The 13739-nt window shown below is 44.8% G+C and overlaps 1 protein-coding gene across 1 annotated transcript in view; it reads left to right on the plus strand.

Moving 5' to 3' along the window:
- The first annotated feature begins 750 nt into the window (after positions 1 to 750).
- The window catches only part of LONRF1 (LON peptidase N-terminal domain and ring finger 1), a 29620-nt gene continuing 16631 nt past the window's right edge, over positions 751 to 13739 (plus strand). The window contains exons 1-6 of the mRNA XM_006158988.3: positions 751 to 1193; positions 2294 to 2412; positions 5781 to 5903; positions 12185 to 12334; positions 12852 to 13092; positions 13187 to 13283. Of these exons, the coding sequence (XP_006159050.1) occupies positions 1166 to 1193; positions 2294 to 2412; positions 5781 to 5903; positions 12185 to 12334; positions 12852 to 13092; positions 13187 to 13283 (758 nt within the window). The 5' untranslated portion in view covers positions 751 to 1165. The remainder of the gene's footprint in view (positions 1194 to 2293; positions 2413 to 5780; positions 5904 to 12184; positions 12335 to 12851; positions 13093 to 13186; positions 13284 to 13739) is intronic.

Genomic DNA, 13739 nt, shown 5'->3' on the forward strand with positions numbered 1-13739 from the left:
GTGGGAGTCCAGCAATGTAACTCCTATGCCATCTGCCGATCCCTAAAAATAATAGCTTTAAAAGAGTCCAGTTAAGGCCGGCCAGTAGTGTGGTAGTTAAGATGACCAGATCCCACATAGCTGACTGTGGTTAGAGCCCCAGACCCAATAGCTTGAGAAACACACCAAGCAGGAGTACATGTGTGCTTCAAATCCCGAGAGAAGACCTGGAGGAGAAGGCATTGTGGTGGGACCATCCCCCATGGGAGGTGCTTTCTCACTTTCCCTCTCTTCTCTCTTGTTCACTGTGTCCCCAGCAAGTCTATGTGCCCTCTGGCAAATTAAAAAAATATATATTAAAAAATAGTTCAGTTAGCATCATCTATAGTGTCACTGAAAATTCATTTCTTGCTTAGACAGTTTTAGAATGTGGGTACCTGTAGCAGTTCATTACAGTAATGTAAGTGAACCAGCTAAACGTCTCAAATTCTGAATGCCGTAGGATAATACAGGTTGAATAGCTGCTTTCTATAATACTTGGGACTGGAAGTGTTTGGGATTTTGAAATATTTGTATATATGTAATATAGAATGAGATATCTTATAGACGAGACCCACGTCCAAACATAAAGTTTAGTTGTGTTCATATATACCTCATATACGTAGCCTGAAGGTAGTTTTCCACACTAATTTTGCATTGCACGGTTTTGAGTGTGAATTATTATACAAGGTTAGGTAACTAATTTTCTATTTGTTGGTTTATGTCAGAACTCAAAAAGTTTTGGATTTTGTAGCATTTTGGCTTTCAGATTTTAAGACCTGAGATGTTCAATCTGTAATTTGATTTCTTAATTACAAATGTAGAGGATAAGGTAATTAATAACAAAGACTTTTTCATGAGGATTTGAAATAAAGTATATTTAAGACGGACTTAGATCACTCTAGCCCCTGACAGGAATTAAAGTTTTGACCTTACCAATCCATTTTCTCCAGAATCAGGACCCAATATGTCCTCGTAAGAGTGAGCCTTGGGATACCAGCAGATGGTGTAATGCCATGTCGCTGGACACCCACGTAGTTGACTGTGGTTCAAGTTCTGGACCTGGTGGCTTAAAACTCACTGGGTGCCCAAGATCCCGAGAGGAGGATGGAGGAGAAGATTGCGCTGTGGCCATCTCCCCTCAGGGATGATCTCGCTTTGTGTCTGCTGCTTTGGTGAGCACACACTCCCTATAGCAAAATCTCTCTTTCAGAAAAAAAAAGAGTCACCCTTGGTTCCCGTCTGCAGGGCTGGACGGAGTGGGCACAGGAAGTGCATTTTCCACCCACCCGAGTTCCTCATCAGTGGGATTTCACGTGTGGTACTCGCACACACGGTTGTTTTTTATAAACTAGGGTATAGAAAATAAGATTTACTGTAAAAAGGCTAATCTAATATGTTATGGGTCTTTAAAGTATTTATAAACTACTCTGTTTATTAAAACAAAACACTAGTGGTCCAGCAGGTAGCATACTGGATAAGGTGCTGGATTCCCATTTGGCTAACTGCAGTTCGAGTCCTGGACCCTGCAGCTTGAAAATCATGCCAGGTGTGCATGCGTGCCCAAAATCCTAAGAGGAGAATGGAGGAAAGGGGACTGGAGGAGAAGGGGTTGTGGCAGGACCATACCTGGAGAGGTTGACTTCTCACTTTCCCTCTCTCTGGCAAGCACATGCCCTATGACAAAAACCTAAAAAACAAGCAAGCCAAAAACTAGTTTTCTTAGAGGTGTTATTCATGTTATAAAAATATTTCCTGTAATCTCAAAAACATTTTCTTCCTGTACCATGACCTGCTTACAGCGATACAACTTTACTGTAACTTCTAGGTAAGATTCACCATGTGAAATGGGTCAAACTTAGCCTGGGTTCATAAACGTTAGTTTGCTGAGGTTAGTGACTCCGGAATCACTAAGTCGTTTCTGTTTATTTTTTTTTGGAGAGGTTTTTGCTGTAGGGCACGTGCGCTCGCCAGACAGACAGAGACAGAGAGACAGAAAGTGAGAAATCACTCCCCAGGGGGGATGGCCACGCCACAGTCCCTTCTCCTCCATTCTCCCCTCGGGATCTTGGGCATGCACGCACATGCGCCCAGCATGAGTTTAAGCCACCGGGTCCAGGACTCGAACCGTGGTCGACTACATGGGAGTCCAGTGACATAGCCATTACACTAACTGCTGGTCCCACTAAGTCGTTTCTTAATCTAGTATGATAATATCTTGTGGATTCTACAATAATCTAAAAATAACCATATTCTTATAAATTATTTATTTCAGAGCCCAGCGACTTAACTTTAAAAATTTACAGAGCAGAGTCATATGCTGGTCTTCAGGAGTTCAAAGCAGCCATAGAAGATTTAAATGCGGTTCTCTTTCAACTTCCAAACTGGCCTGAGGTAAAATTACTGTTTTACATTTGCATACATTTTTAAATTGCAGCATGCACAGGAAATACACATTCCATTATGGTTATGAGTTTTAACAAAATGGATGATTGACTCTAAATAAGATACACAGCATTCTAGAAATTTAGAGGAAATATTTTGAGTGCATGAATGTCATCTGACAGATTTTCTTTTTTTTTGAGAGTGTTTTTTTTTTTGCTATAGGGCTCGTGCGCTCGCCAGACAAGAGAGAGAGAGAGAGAGAGAAAGCGAGAAATCACCCCCCCAGGGGGGATGGCCACGCCGCAATCTCTTCTCCTCCATTCTCCTCTCGAGATCTTGGGCACGCACGCACACGCACCCGGTGTGAGTTTTAAGCCACCGGGTCCGGGACGCGAACCGTGGTCGACTACATGGGAGTCCAGCGACATAGCCATTACGCTAACTGGTCCCAATCTGACAGATTTTCAAATAAGGAGCCTGTGTTCTCTAACTGAAGAACAGACTGGATTCATGTCCCTGAAACACAAAGGACATTATCATACAAAATTTCTGCAAAGAAATATAACTTGCCACATTGTGAAGATGGGTCCAAACTGGAGTTTATCGAAGGAAGTTCTTTTAATAGAGGTGCGGTTTTGAAGCTGGGGGTCGTCTGCAGCATTATGATGATGCTGAGGCCATTAGGCAGGGCTGTAATAGAACAGCTGCGAGCAAAGGCGGTTGCCTTGCCCATCTGACTTTTTTTTTTAAGAATTATTTATTTATTTCCATTTATTATTGTCTTGTTTTTGTTTTTGTTTTCCCTTTATTTGATGAGAGAGAGGGAGAGAAAGGGAAAGTGAGAAAGCAAGCCACCAGGTCCAGGACCTGAACCATGGTTGGCCATGTGGGAATCCAGCGCCTTTATCCACCTCACCACCTGCTGGCCCCGCCCATCTGACTTTTAAAGAAGACTCGAACACAACACTTGATGACACAACCACACCAGGGGGTCCGGAGTTTGCACCCTGAGGCCCTCCTGTACGTGCAGGCGTGAACTCGGGCCCCCATCTTGGCTGGTTGAGTCAGGAGCGTAGCAGGAAGACTCTGGAGTACCTGTCTCTCCCTGTTTCTCTTTCGTAAATGATAAACATTAATAAGCTTTTAACCTGTGGGTTTTTTGGGACCAGCAGATGGCGTATGGTTACGTCTCCGGACTCTCACATAGTCGACCATGGCTCGAGTTCTGGACCTGCGGCTTGAAACTCATGCCATGTGCGTGCGCGTGAGTTTCCAGAATCCCGAGAGGAGAATGGAGGAGAAGGGATCGTAGCGTGGCCATCCCCCCGGGAGGTGATTTCTCGCTTTCTGTCTTTCTGGCGAGCACACACGCCCTATAGTAAAGATCTCAAAAATAAAAAGAATTTGGTGTTTTGGGGCTAGCACGTGGCAGGGTGGTTAAGGCTAGATTCCCACATAGCTGAATGCAGTTTGAGTCCTGGACCTCTAATGGCTTGAAAATCATGCTAGGCTCTTGTTGTGTGTATGTGCCCAAAATTCCAAAAGGAGATTGAAAGATTTCAGGATGACCATCCCTCCAGGGCATGATTTTTCACTTTCCCTCTCTGTCTCAGACTACACGCACCATATGGCAAAAACCTAAAAAAACAAAGAAAAAAAGCAAAGAAAAAAAGGTTTTCTTTAACATTTAAATGGGTATCAAAAACTGACTAGAACATTCTTTAGGTTCCTTTGGTATTATTTAATTCTAATGATCCAACACCTCTGTCATTCTAAACACATAAATCAGGCTCATTTAAAGCTTAGCAGTTAACACTTCATTGGTGGACAAATTGAATTTTTGGTTTATCAATTATTACTAGGATTCTAATGTTTGTCATAAAGCTTGCTGAACTCATAATATAAAGGAGAAAAATAAAAGACAACATAAGTATTTATGGATGTGTGAGGTCTATAAGTACTTTTTTATTTTTTTGAGAGATTTTTTTTTGCTATAGGATGAGTGCACTTGCCAGAAAGACGAAGAGAGAGGCAGAGAGACAGAAAGCGAGTAATCACCCCCCAGGGGGGATGGCCACGCTGCAATCCCTTCTCTATTCTCTCGGGATCTTGGGCACGCACGCACACGTGCCCAGCGTGAGTTTAAGCCACTGGGTCCAGGACTCAAACCGCGGTCGACTACATGGGAGTCCAGTGACATAGACATTGCATGGAATGCTGGTCCCTATAAGTACTTTCTTAACTATTAGCATAGACAAACTTACATCCCCAATAACCTGGAGGATACCATTTTGCATTTTGCCCTGCTTCTAAAGTAATTTTTTTTTTTTTTAAATAGGTTTGTGCTGTAGGGCACATGCACTTACTAGAGAGACAGAAAGCAAGAAATCTTCCCCCGGTTAAATGGCCACACCACAATCCCTTCTCCATTCTCCCCTCAGGATTTTGGGCACGCACGCATATACACCTGGTCTGAGTGTCAAGCCTCTGGGTCCGGAACTCGAGCTGCCATCTGCCATGTGGGGGTCCAGCGACGTAACCGTTACAGCATCTGCCGGTCCCCTAACGTGAATGTTTTACATTTTAATGTTTCTTTCATCTTGGCGCATCTCAATATCAGTATAATTTTACACATTATTTTCTTTTACCTTGAACAGCCGTTATTAAATTAAAAATCTCTGAATCAGTAACTTCTTCTTTTTAACATTCTTTTAAGTTTATTTCATGGAGAAACGGGCACATCCAGGCAGGGTCTGTTGTGCTGTGGTGACCACCCACAGCTTTCCTGAGCAGTCAGGAGCATGAGCACGCACACATCACGTGTACGCACACACACACTGCACACGCCTGGTTTGTTCCAGGTCTCCCTGGGCTCCAAACCGAGGTCTTCTAGGTGATCCCAGCCCTGCAGGGGCCGCCTACAGCCTGTGCCTCTGCGGCTCTGACTTGCTGTGGACTTGGTCTAGTGATCCTCCGGGCCTTAGTTGCCTTGGCTGGTGATTGCCCAGGTAGATGTTTTGGGAGCCAGCCGGATCTCCGCATGGCCAGCTGTGTGGTTTGAGCTCTGAATCTGGCAGCCTGAACAACATGCTGCTTGCATGTGTAAGCATGCCCAAAATCCCAGAGGGAGAAAGCAGAAGGGATTGCAGTGCGGCCTTCCCCCAGGGAGTGCTGTTTTAGTTTCTCTCTCTCTCTGTTCAGCAAGCACATGCACCCTATAGCAAATTTTAAAAATAATAAAATGTTTAAAATAAAATGCTTTGGTCTCCAGTAATTCAGACTTTCACAATCAGCATCTCTGGCAGACCGCTGCTTTACTCGACAATGGTGTATTTTAGATGGCTCTGTCTGTACAGGTTTTGTGTGCTTTATTGCAGGTCTACTTCAGGAAGGGAAAGGTGCTCCATGAGGCTGGGTTCCTCGGTGATGCCTTACAGCTCTTTCTTCAGTGCTTGACTCTGGATGAAGACTTTGCACCTGCAAAGTTACAAGTGGAAAAGGTAACCAGGGGCCGGCAGGAGGCGTGGGTTAAGGCGGCTGATCCACAGTGATTGTGCGGTTCCTGTTCCAGACCCTGCAGCTTGAAACCGGGAGGGCCACGCACATGTGTGCCCCAAATCTCAGGGAGAGAATGGTGGAGAAGGGAATGTGGCATGACCACCCCTGGGGCGATTTCTCACTTTCCCTCCCTCTCTGTCTCTCTCTGGGTAAGTGCACACAGCCTGTGGCAAACTGAAAAATAATAATAATAGTAACGAGTTTACCAACTTTAGTATTTTAAGGCGGCTAAGACAGATCTTCTTGAAAATGCTAATTAGAAAAATGGAATGAAAACATCAGAGGTGAATAAGTCTAACTAGGGAGTCGTTTGACAGGCATTTTCCATGTTTACGTACTTAGCGTTGAATTCCTAGTGAAATAGAAACGTCTCATCACAGATACTGCACGCAGTACCTTCGCCTAGTTAATGTGGGCGTTCTCCAGTCGTTTGTGAATTAACCTGAGCAAGGCTGGTGGTCTTTAAGCGAACATTGCTGTGCTCAGGTGTCTTTCTTGACCCCCCCCCTCGTGCCTTTTTCTTGAAATCCGAGCTTCGCTTCATCCCTGTGTTTGGCAGTAGGTGTTCACTAGTCGCTCATTTTGTTTTATTTTACTCTGTACTCGTGTGTCACTTTCCAGGGTCTGTCCTGTCTGTGGTATGTGGTGTAAAATTTAATAAGGAAAGAAAAAAAAGGAAGAGGGTTCTCTGATCACATAAATGACCTCGAGAAACCCTGACTTTAAATAACCCGAGCTTCTGAGGATTTTCGGTATGCAGCATTAAAAAAAAAATAGCTCTCAACTCTTGCAAACTTGCCTACCTGACATCTGGAAAGAGTAGCATCTCTGAAAAAGTCTCTGAGAAAAATCTCCCCTACTACAAATTCAGGGTCCTGTTCATTCAGGGTTCGTCCATATCCGTGGTGCTGTGTTATTTACCACACTGTCGAATTGGTTCTTAGAGTGTGGTTTTCTGTCAGAATCACTCAGAGTGAGTGTTAACAGATTCCCGGCCCGGGACCAGCAGTTGGCATAATGCCAATGTCGCTGGACTCCCATGTAGTCGACCGCAGTTCAAGTACCAGACACGGTAACTTAAACTCATGGGAATCGGGATCCATAGAATTGGGGCAATAGCTCAAGCTTTTGGGAAATCCGTATGTATCCTGAAGTACAAGAACTTTGAAATATTTCTCAGATCCCTACTTTTTTAAGACTGTAGCTAATGTTGGTAAATTCTGTATGAGTGTTTCCGCGTAAATTCTAGCCTACTGATACAACGAGATCGTGTCCTGCTGCACAGTTTCTTACTTTCCATGTTTGTTAGTGGTCTTTCCCTGGTGAGATGCAGACTTTTTTGGGGAAAGAATTATTTTTATTGAACTTTAATTAGTTAGTTAGTTTATTTTCATTTGACCAGAGAGGGACAGAGTGAGAGAGAGAGAGAGAGCGGGAAAATGAGAAAGCAAGCCACTGGGTCTGGGGCTCGAACTGTGGTCTGCCATGTGGGAGTCTAGCACTCTTTTTTTTTTGGAGAGGTTTTCGCTCTAGGGCGCACGCGCTTGCAGACAGACAGAGAGAGACAAAGAGACAGAAAGCGAGAAATCACCCCCCAGGGGGGATGGGTCACGCCGCAATCCCTTCTCCTCCATTCTCCTCTTGGGATCTTGGGCACGCACGCACACGCGCCCGGCGTGAGTTTTCAGCCACCGGGTCCGGGACATGAACCGTGGTCGACTACGTGGGAGTCCAGCGACATAGCCATTACGCTAACTGCTGGTTCCCATGGAGTCCAGCACTCTTAACCACCATGCCACCTGTTGGCCCCAAGACGCAGACATTTTAAGTTTATAATTTTGTATTCTCCATGTTTCTGGACATCCTGATATTTCTTTTCTGTTTTGGTTTTTTTTTTGAGAGATTTTTTTTTTTCTTCTTCTTTTTGCTATAGGGCATGTGCACTTGCTAGAGAGACAGTAAGCGAGAAATCACCCCCTGGGGGGATGGCCACACTGTAGTCCCTTCTCTTCCATTCTGCTGGACTCCCATGTAGTCGACCGCAGTTCAAGTACCAGACACGGTAACTTAAACTCATGGGAATCGGGATCCATAGAATTGGGGCAATAGCTCAAGCTTTTGGGAAATCCGTATGTATCCTGAAGTACAAGAACTTTGAAATATTTCTCAGATCCCTACTTTTTTAAGACTGTAGCTAATGTTGGTAAATTCTGTATGAGTGTTTCCGCGTAAATTCTAGCCTACTGATACAACGAGATCGTGTCCTGCTGCACAGTTTCTTACTTTCCATGTTTGTTAGTGGTCTTTCCCTGGTGAGATGCAGACTTTTTTGGGGAAAGAATTATTTTTATTGAACTTTAATTAGTTAGTTAGTTTATTTTCATTTGACCAGAGAGGGACAGAGTGAGAGAGAGAGAGAGAGCGGGAAAATGAGAAAGCAAGCCACTGGGTCTGGGGCTCGAACTGTGGTCTGCCATGTGGGAGTCTAGCACTCTTTTTTTTTTGGAGAGGTTTTCGCTCTAGGGCGCACGCGCTTGCAGACAGACAGAGAGAGACAAAGAGACAGAAAGCGAGAAATCACCCCCCAGGGGGGATGGGTCACGCCGCAATCCCTTCTCCTCCATTCTCCTCTTGGGATCTTGGGCACGCACGCACACGCGCCCGGCGTGAGTTTTCAGCCACCGGGTCCGGGACATGAACCGTGGTCGACTACGTGGGAGTCCAGCGACATAGCCATTACGCTAACTGCTGGTTCCCATGGAGTCCAGCACTCTTAACCACCATGCCACCTGTTGGCCCCAAGACGCAGACATTTTAAGTTTATAATTTTGTATTCTCCATGTTTCTGGACATCCTGATATTTCTTTTCTGTTTTGGTTTTTTTTTTGAGAGATTTTTTTTTTTCTTCTTCTTTTTGCTATAGGGCATGTGCACTTGCTAGAGAGACAGTAAGCGAGAAATCACCCCCTGGGGGGATGGCCACACTGTAGTCCCTTCTCTTCCATTCTTCTCTTGGGGTCTTAGGCACGCACACACACGTGTCTGGCGTGAGTTTAAGCCACCAAGTCTGGGACTCGAACTGCGGTCGACTACATGGGAGTCCAGTGACATAGCCATTGTGCCAACTGCTGGTCCCGGCATCCTGATATTTCTATGACTCTTGTTTACTGGTTGAAATGGGTCATGTGAAGTGAAGTAAAACAAATGATGTTTTAAATATTTTGGTTTTCCCCAGTAAATTTTTTTTTTTTTAATTGCAAGGGAGTGCTCATAAGAGAGAGGAGAGAGGCAAAGCACCCCCAGTGAACTGTGTCCTTACCACAATCCCCACAGCCCCTTCTCCAGTTCTTCATCCTGTTGGTGTTTGGGGCACATGCACGCCCAGCCTGTTTTTCAGGCCTCCCAAGGCTGAGATTTGAACAACTTAGTTGGCCATGTGGGGTCTGGCTTTCTTAACCACTGGGCGATGGTATTGGTACTGGCCTTTCAGTGAGCTTTTCAAATTTAATTTAATTGATTAAGTATTACTATTTTTAAATTAATGTATTTTTGCTATAGGGCACAGTGTGTCCACAATTTAAATACGGAGAGAGAGAAAGTGAGAAAGAAAGCCGCTGGGTCCAGGACTCAAATTGTGGTTGACCATGTGTGAGCCCAGTGTCAGACCACCTCGCCTCCTGCCGGCCCCCTCTGTAAGCTTTTCAACTGCGGTGTACAGGTTGAGCATTCCTAACCCGAATGATAGGCTCCAAAATCCAACTTTCTGAGCACTGGCTTGACACCACAAGTAGAAAATTCCACACCTGACCTCACGTGACAGTCACAGTCTATAAACGCTGCAAACCAGCGTGTTGTATGGAGGTGCCGCCAGGCCGTGTGTATAAGGTGTTTATGAACTGCAACTGAACTTCATGTGTGCACGTAAGTCTCCTCCTCGAGGTATTTCATTATGTACTGGGTCATCGGCAAAGTCATGACATGTTTTTGCGTAGAAAACAGAAATATGCCACGACTTTCCTGACGGCCTAATGTGTCTTGTGTGGTCCCAGGTATTTCAGACGGGGAGTATCGGCCTCTAGTTTACATTTAATAGAATGCATGGATTTGATAGTCAGATGCGTTTGAGAGATGGAAGAGTGCCTCACTGGGAAGAGAGGGTATTCTCATCACCCCAGAGTGTCTACCCGCTTCCCCGCGAGCCCGGCACTCCCTCCTCCCGGAGGCTGCTGTCCTCATAGAGCAGTTTTGCCTGTTCAGAACTTGACATAAACAGAATCGTATAGTAGGTGCTCTCCTCTGCCTGTATTTCTTTCAACTGAACATTACTATTTTTGAACTATATCCAGTAACTTTTAATTGTTGACTAAATATTTTGTTATGTGATCCCACACTGCAGTTTATGTACAGACAAACCTAGAAACAATTTAAATGAAATCACCTGGTTTCATTTGAATTGCTTCTCGTTTTTGTTTTTGTCTTACTGTTACAGATAAAGCTGCTATGCACATTCTTGTCCAAGTCATTTGTAGACATGGATTTTCACATGTTCTCGACACATACTTGGGAGAGGAGTTGCTGGGTCTGGACTAGGTGTATCTTTAACACACTTTCTGTTAAATTTTCCGAGAGAATTTTTGCTTATAGGGCACGCGTGCTCACTAGAGAGACAGAGAGACAGAAAGGGAGAAATCACCCCCCTGAGGGTGTGGCCACGCTACAATCCCTTCTCCATCCTCCTCTTGGGATCTTGGGCACACACGCACACACCCCCAGTGTGAGTTTTAAGCCGCTGGGTCTGGGACTTGAACTATGGTCGACTGTGGAGTCCAGCGACGTCACCATTATGCCATCTATTGGTCCCCTTAACACAGTTTTTAAATCAGAGGAAATGTAAAATTATATGCAGATTTTTAAGTGTTTGGTTATTAAATAAGTGCCTGCCAAAGATGTCCTTTTGTTTATATTGTGTATTTCTGCATAATGATTTGGGAGTTATTCTGATTTTTGTATATTTGAGAGAGTACAACTGAAAAATGGAACTTCCAGATTTAGGCTTTAAGAAATGCTCTGAGGGGCCAGCAGATGGCGAGATAGCTAGGGGCGACTCACATGACCGACCGCAGTTCGAGTCCTGGACCTAGCAGCTTGCTTTCTCACTTTCTGTGTCCCTTTCTCTCTCTCTCTCTCTCCCTCTCTCTGGTCAAAAGAAAGAAAGGCAGAAAGAAAAAAATAAGTATTATTTTTTAAAAAGAAAGAAAAAAAAGAGATGCTCTGTTGAGCCAGCAGGTGGCATGGTGGTTAAGGCTGTTGGGTCTCACATAGCCATCTGCACAGTTTGAGTCCCGAACCCGGCAGCTTAAAAAATATGCTGGGTACATGTGCGCACATGCCCAGAATCCCAAGAGGAGAATGGAGGAGAAACTGGCATGGCCATCTGCCCAGAGGGTGCTTCTCACTTTTACTCCCTCTCCCAGCCTCTCCCCAGCAAGCACACGAGCCCTATGGCAAATTCCAGAAGAAGCACTCTGTTGTACATTGAAATACAGCTTTGACAGCTCAGAAAATCAGAATCCCTCATTTTCTGCTAGCCAGATGCTTCCCGTTTCCTCGGAGTTTTAGGTGCGTTACTGATGTCAGTACCCAGAGATCGATTCTCTAGGCGTCTTTCAATTTAACTCCCAGCTCTTAAGGGGAAGCTTCCCTTTCGGTGCTGCCAGTAACGTGCTAAGCAGCAGGTTAGTTGTTTAGCAGGAAACTAAATGCAGGGGCTTTTAGGGTTTCCTAGGTAGAGATCCGAGTTCTTGGTCACGTACATACTCTAAGGCCACCGTAGGGTTTACTGTTGGTGTTGACAGAACAGGGCTCACCAGTCCTAGAGGAGAATGTTTCCTACTTCTCCTAGGGCCTCTTTCTTGTATACTCTTGTATGATTAGGTTTATCTTTTATGTTGCCACCGTCTCGGGTCGCCAGCCTAATCCTCCCAAGCCCACCTTTCAACATTTTGAATTGTTTCTTTGAGGAGATTTAACCTCATTGAGGCAGATGTGGGGTGTGACAAAACTTTCTGATTTATTGCATTATTTAATCTGTTTCTCCCCTGCTCGTTAAAACAGTGTGGTACAAACTTTCTAAAGATTCTTACATATTAAGTACATTTATATGAACTGGTTCTTAAAGAAATATTTTCCATTTTCCATTACTTTTATTATATTTCTTTTACAGATTTTATGTGATTTATTGTCACCTGAAAACTTAAAAGAAGGTCTAAAGGAGCCTTCCTGGAGTTCATTACCGTGCATTAAGAACAAGCCTTTTGGTTTTCCTTCAGTAATGGAAGAGTCTCACGCCCCCGGTGATCTTAGCCCAAAGCAGGTGAGTGCTGAGAAGAGGTGAGCCTGGGGTTAGCAGACCTGTGTCTGTCCAGCCAGAGCTTCACTTTCCTAGCTACAGGTGCTAGAACTTACTTGAGTAGCTTTACCCAGTTTAGTTGTCTTAGTACGATTTTGTCTATAGCCTTGGATTTGACTCTGAAATCTTTTATGTAAAATACTTGCTCACCAATCACAAGTTTAGGTCATCTGATGTCAGAAGGCATATTCCTGTAGTATGTACGACATTATATTTTAGTGTCCTGAGGATAGGGACTACTATATTAGCACAATTGCTTGAAGCCTCATTGTAATGTAAGTCATTGGGTACCTGTGAGTTTGTCAATGCTGGCTAAAAATTATTTGCTTGCCAAAGATTTGGAGTTAAAAGTTAGTACTGCCAAGTGTCAGTTAAAATAGACTTTGTAAGACATTGAAATTTTATTTCAGTTTGACTCTTGGAGAAAGGTGGAGAGGAGAGGAAAGAAATGCAGTTACCTTTGTTGATCGTACCTTTGTAGAATGAAGCCGTACCAGAGGTCACGTCCGAGCCTGTCAAGGGAAGCCTGAGCCGCGCTCGGTCAGCACAGGCCATCAATTCAGGTGACGCGCCCGCCAGAGAGGACTGTCTGAAGAGAGTGGCCTCAGCACCTTTACTCTCCGTGCAAGAGAAAGGGGTTCTGCTGAAACGGAAGCTGTACCTCTTAGAGCAGGATGTGGTTCTAGGTGAAGATGGCAGGAGTAAACTGAAAAGACAAGGAGGTGAGAACTCCTGTACCCCACATGAAGAGATGGTTTGTTCAGAATGGCCTTTCCGCATTTAAATGAGAAAAAACCCTTTTTCTTTGCTTTATAGAGACTTCCAGTGAAGTCTGTATGTTCTCCTTTGCCGATGGCGACATCCCAGAAGAATTGATAGATGTCTCCGATTTTGAGTGTTCTCTCTGCATGAGGTAAGCATGTGAAATGTTATAGAAGACGAGTATTTTGTGGCACCAGCAGGTGGCATGGTGGTTAAAGGCTCTGGACTCCCATGTGGCCGATGGCGGTTCGAGTCCCAAATCTGGTGGCTTGCTTTCACACTTCTCTCTCTCTCTCTCTTTCTCTCCCTCTCTCCCTCTCTCCCTCTCTCCCTCCCCCCCTGCCCCCCCCCCTCCCTCCCTCTCTCCTTCTCTGGTCAAATTAAAAATGAATAAACAGGGAACCAGCAGTTAGCATAATGGCTATGTCTCTGGACTCCCACTTAGTCGACCACGGTTTGTGTCACGGACACGGTGGCTTAAAAAAAACTCATGCCAGGCGCGTGTGCATGCGTGCCCAAGATCCCGAGAGGAGAATGGAGGAGAAGGGATTGCGGTGTGACCATCCCCCCTGGGGGGTGATTTCTCGCTTTCTGTCTCTATGTCTCT

Source organism: Tupaia chinensis, unplaced genomic scaffold (assembly GCF_000334495.1).
Source record: "Tupaia chinensis unplaced genomic scaffold, TupChi_1.0 Scaffold000619_1, whole genome shotgun sequence".
NCBI classification, from domain to species: Eukaryota; Metazoa; Chordata; class Mammalia; order Scandentia; family Tupaiidae; genus Tupaia; species Tupaia belangeri.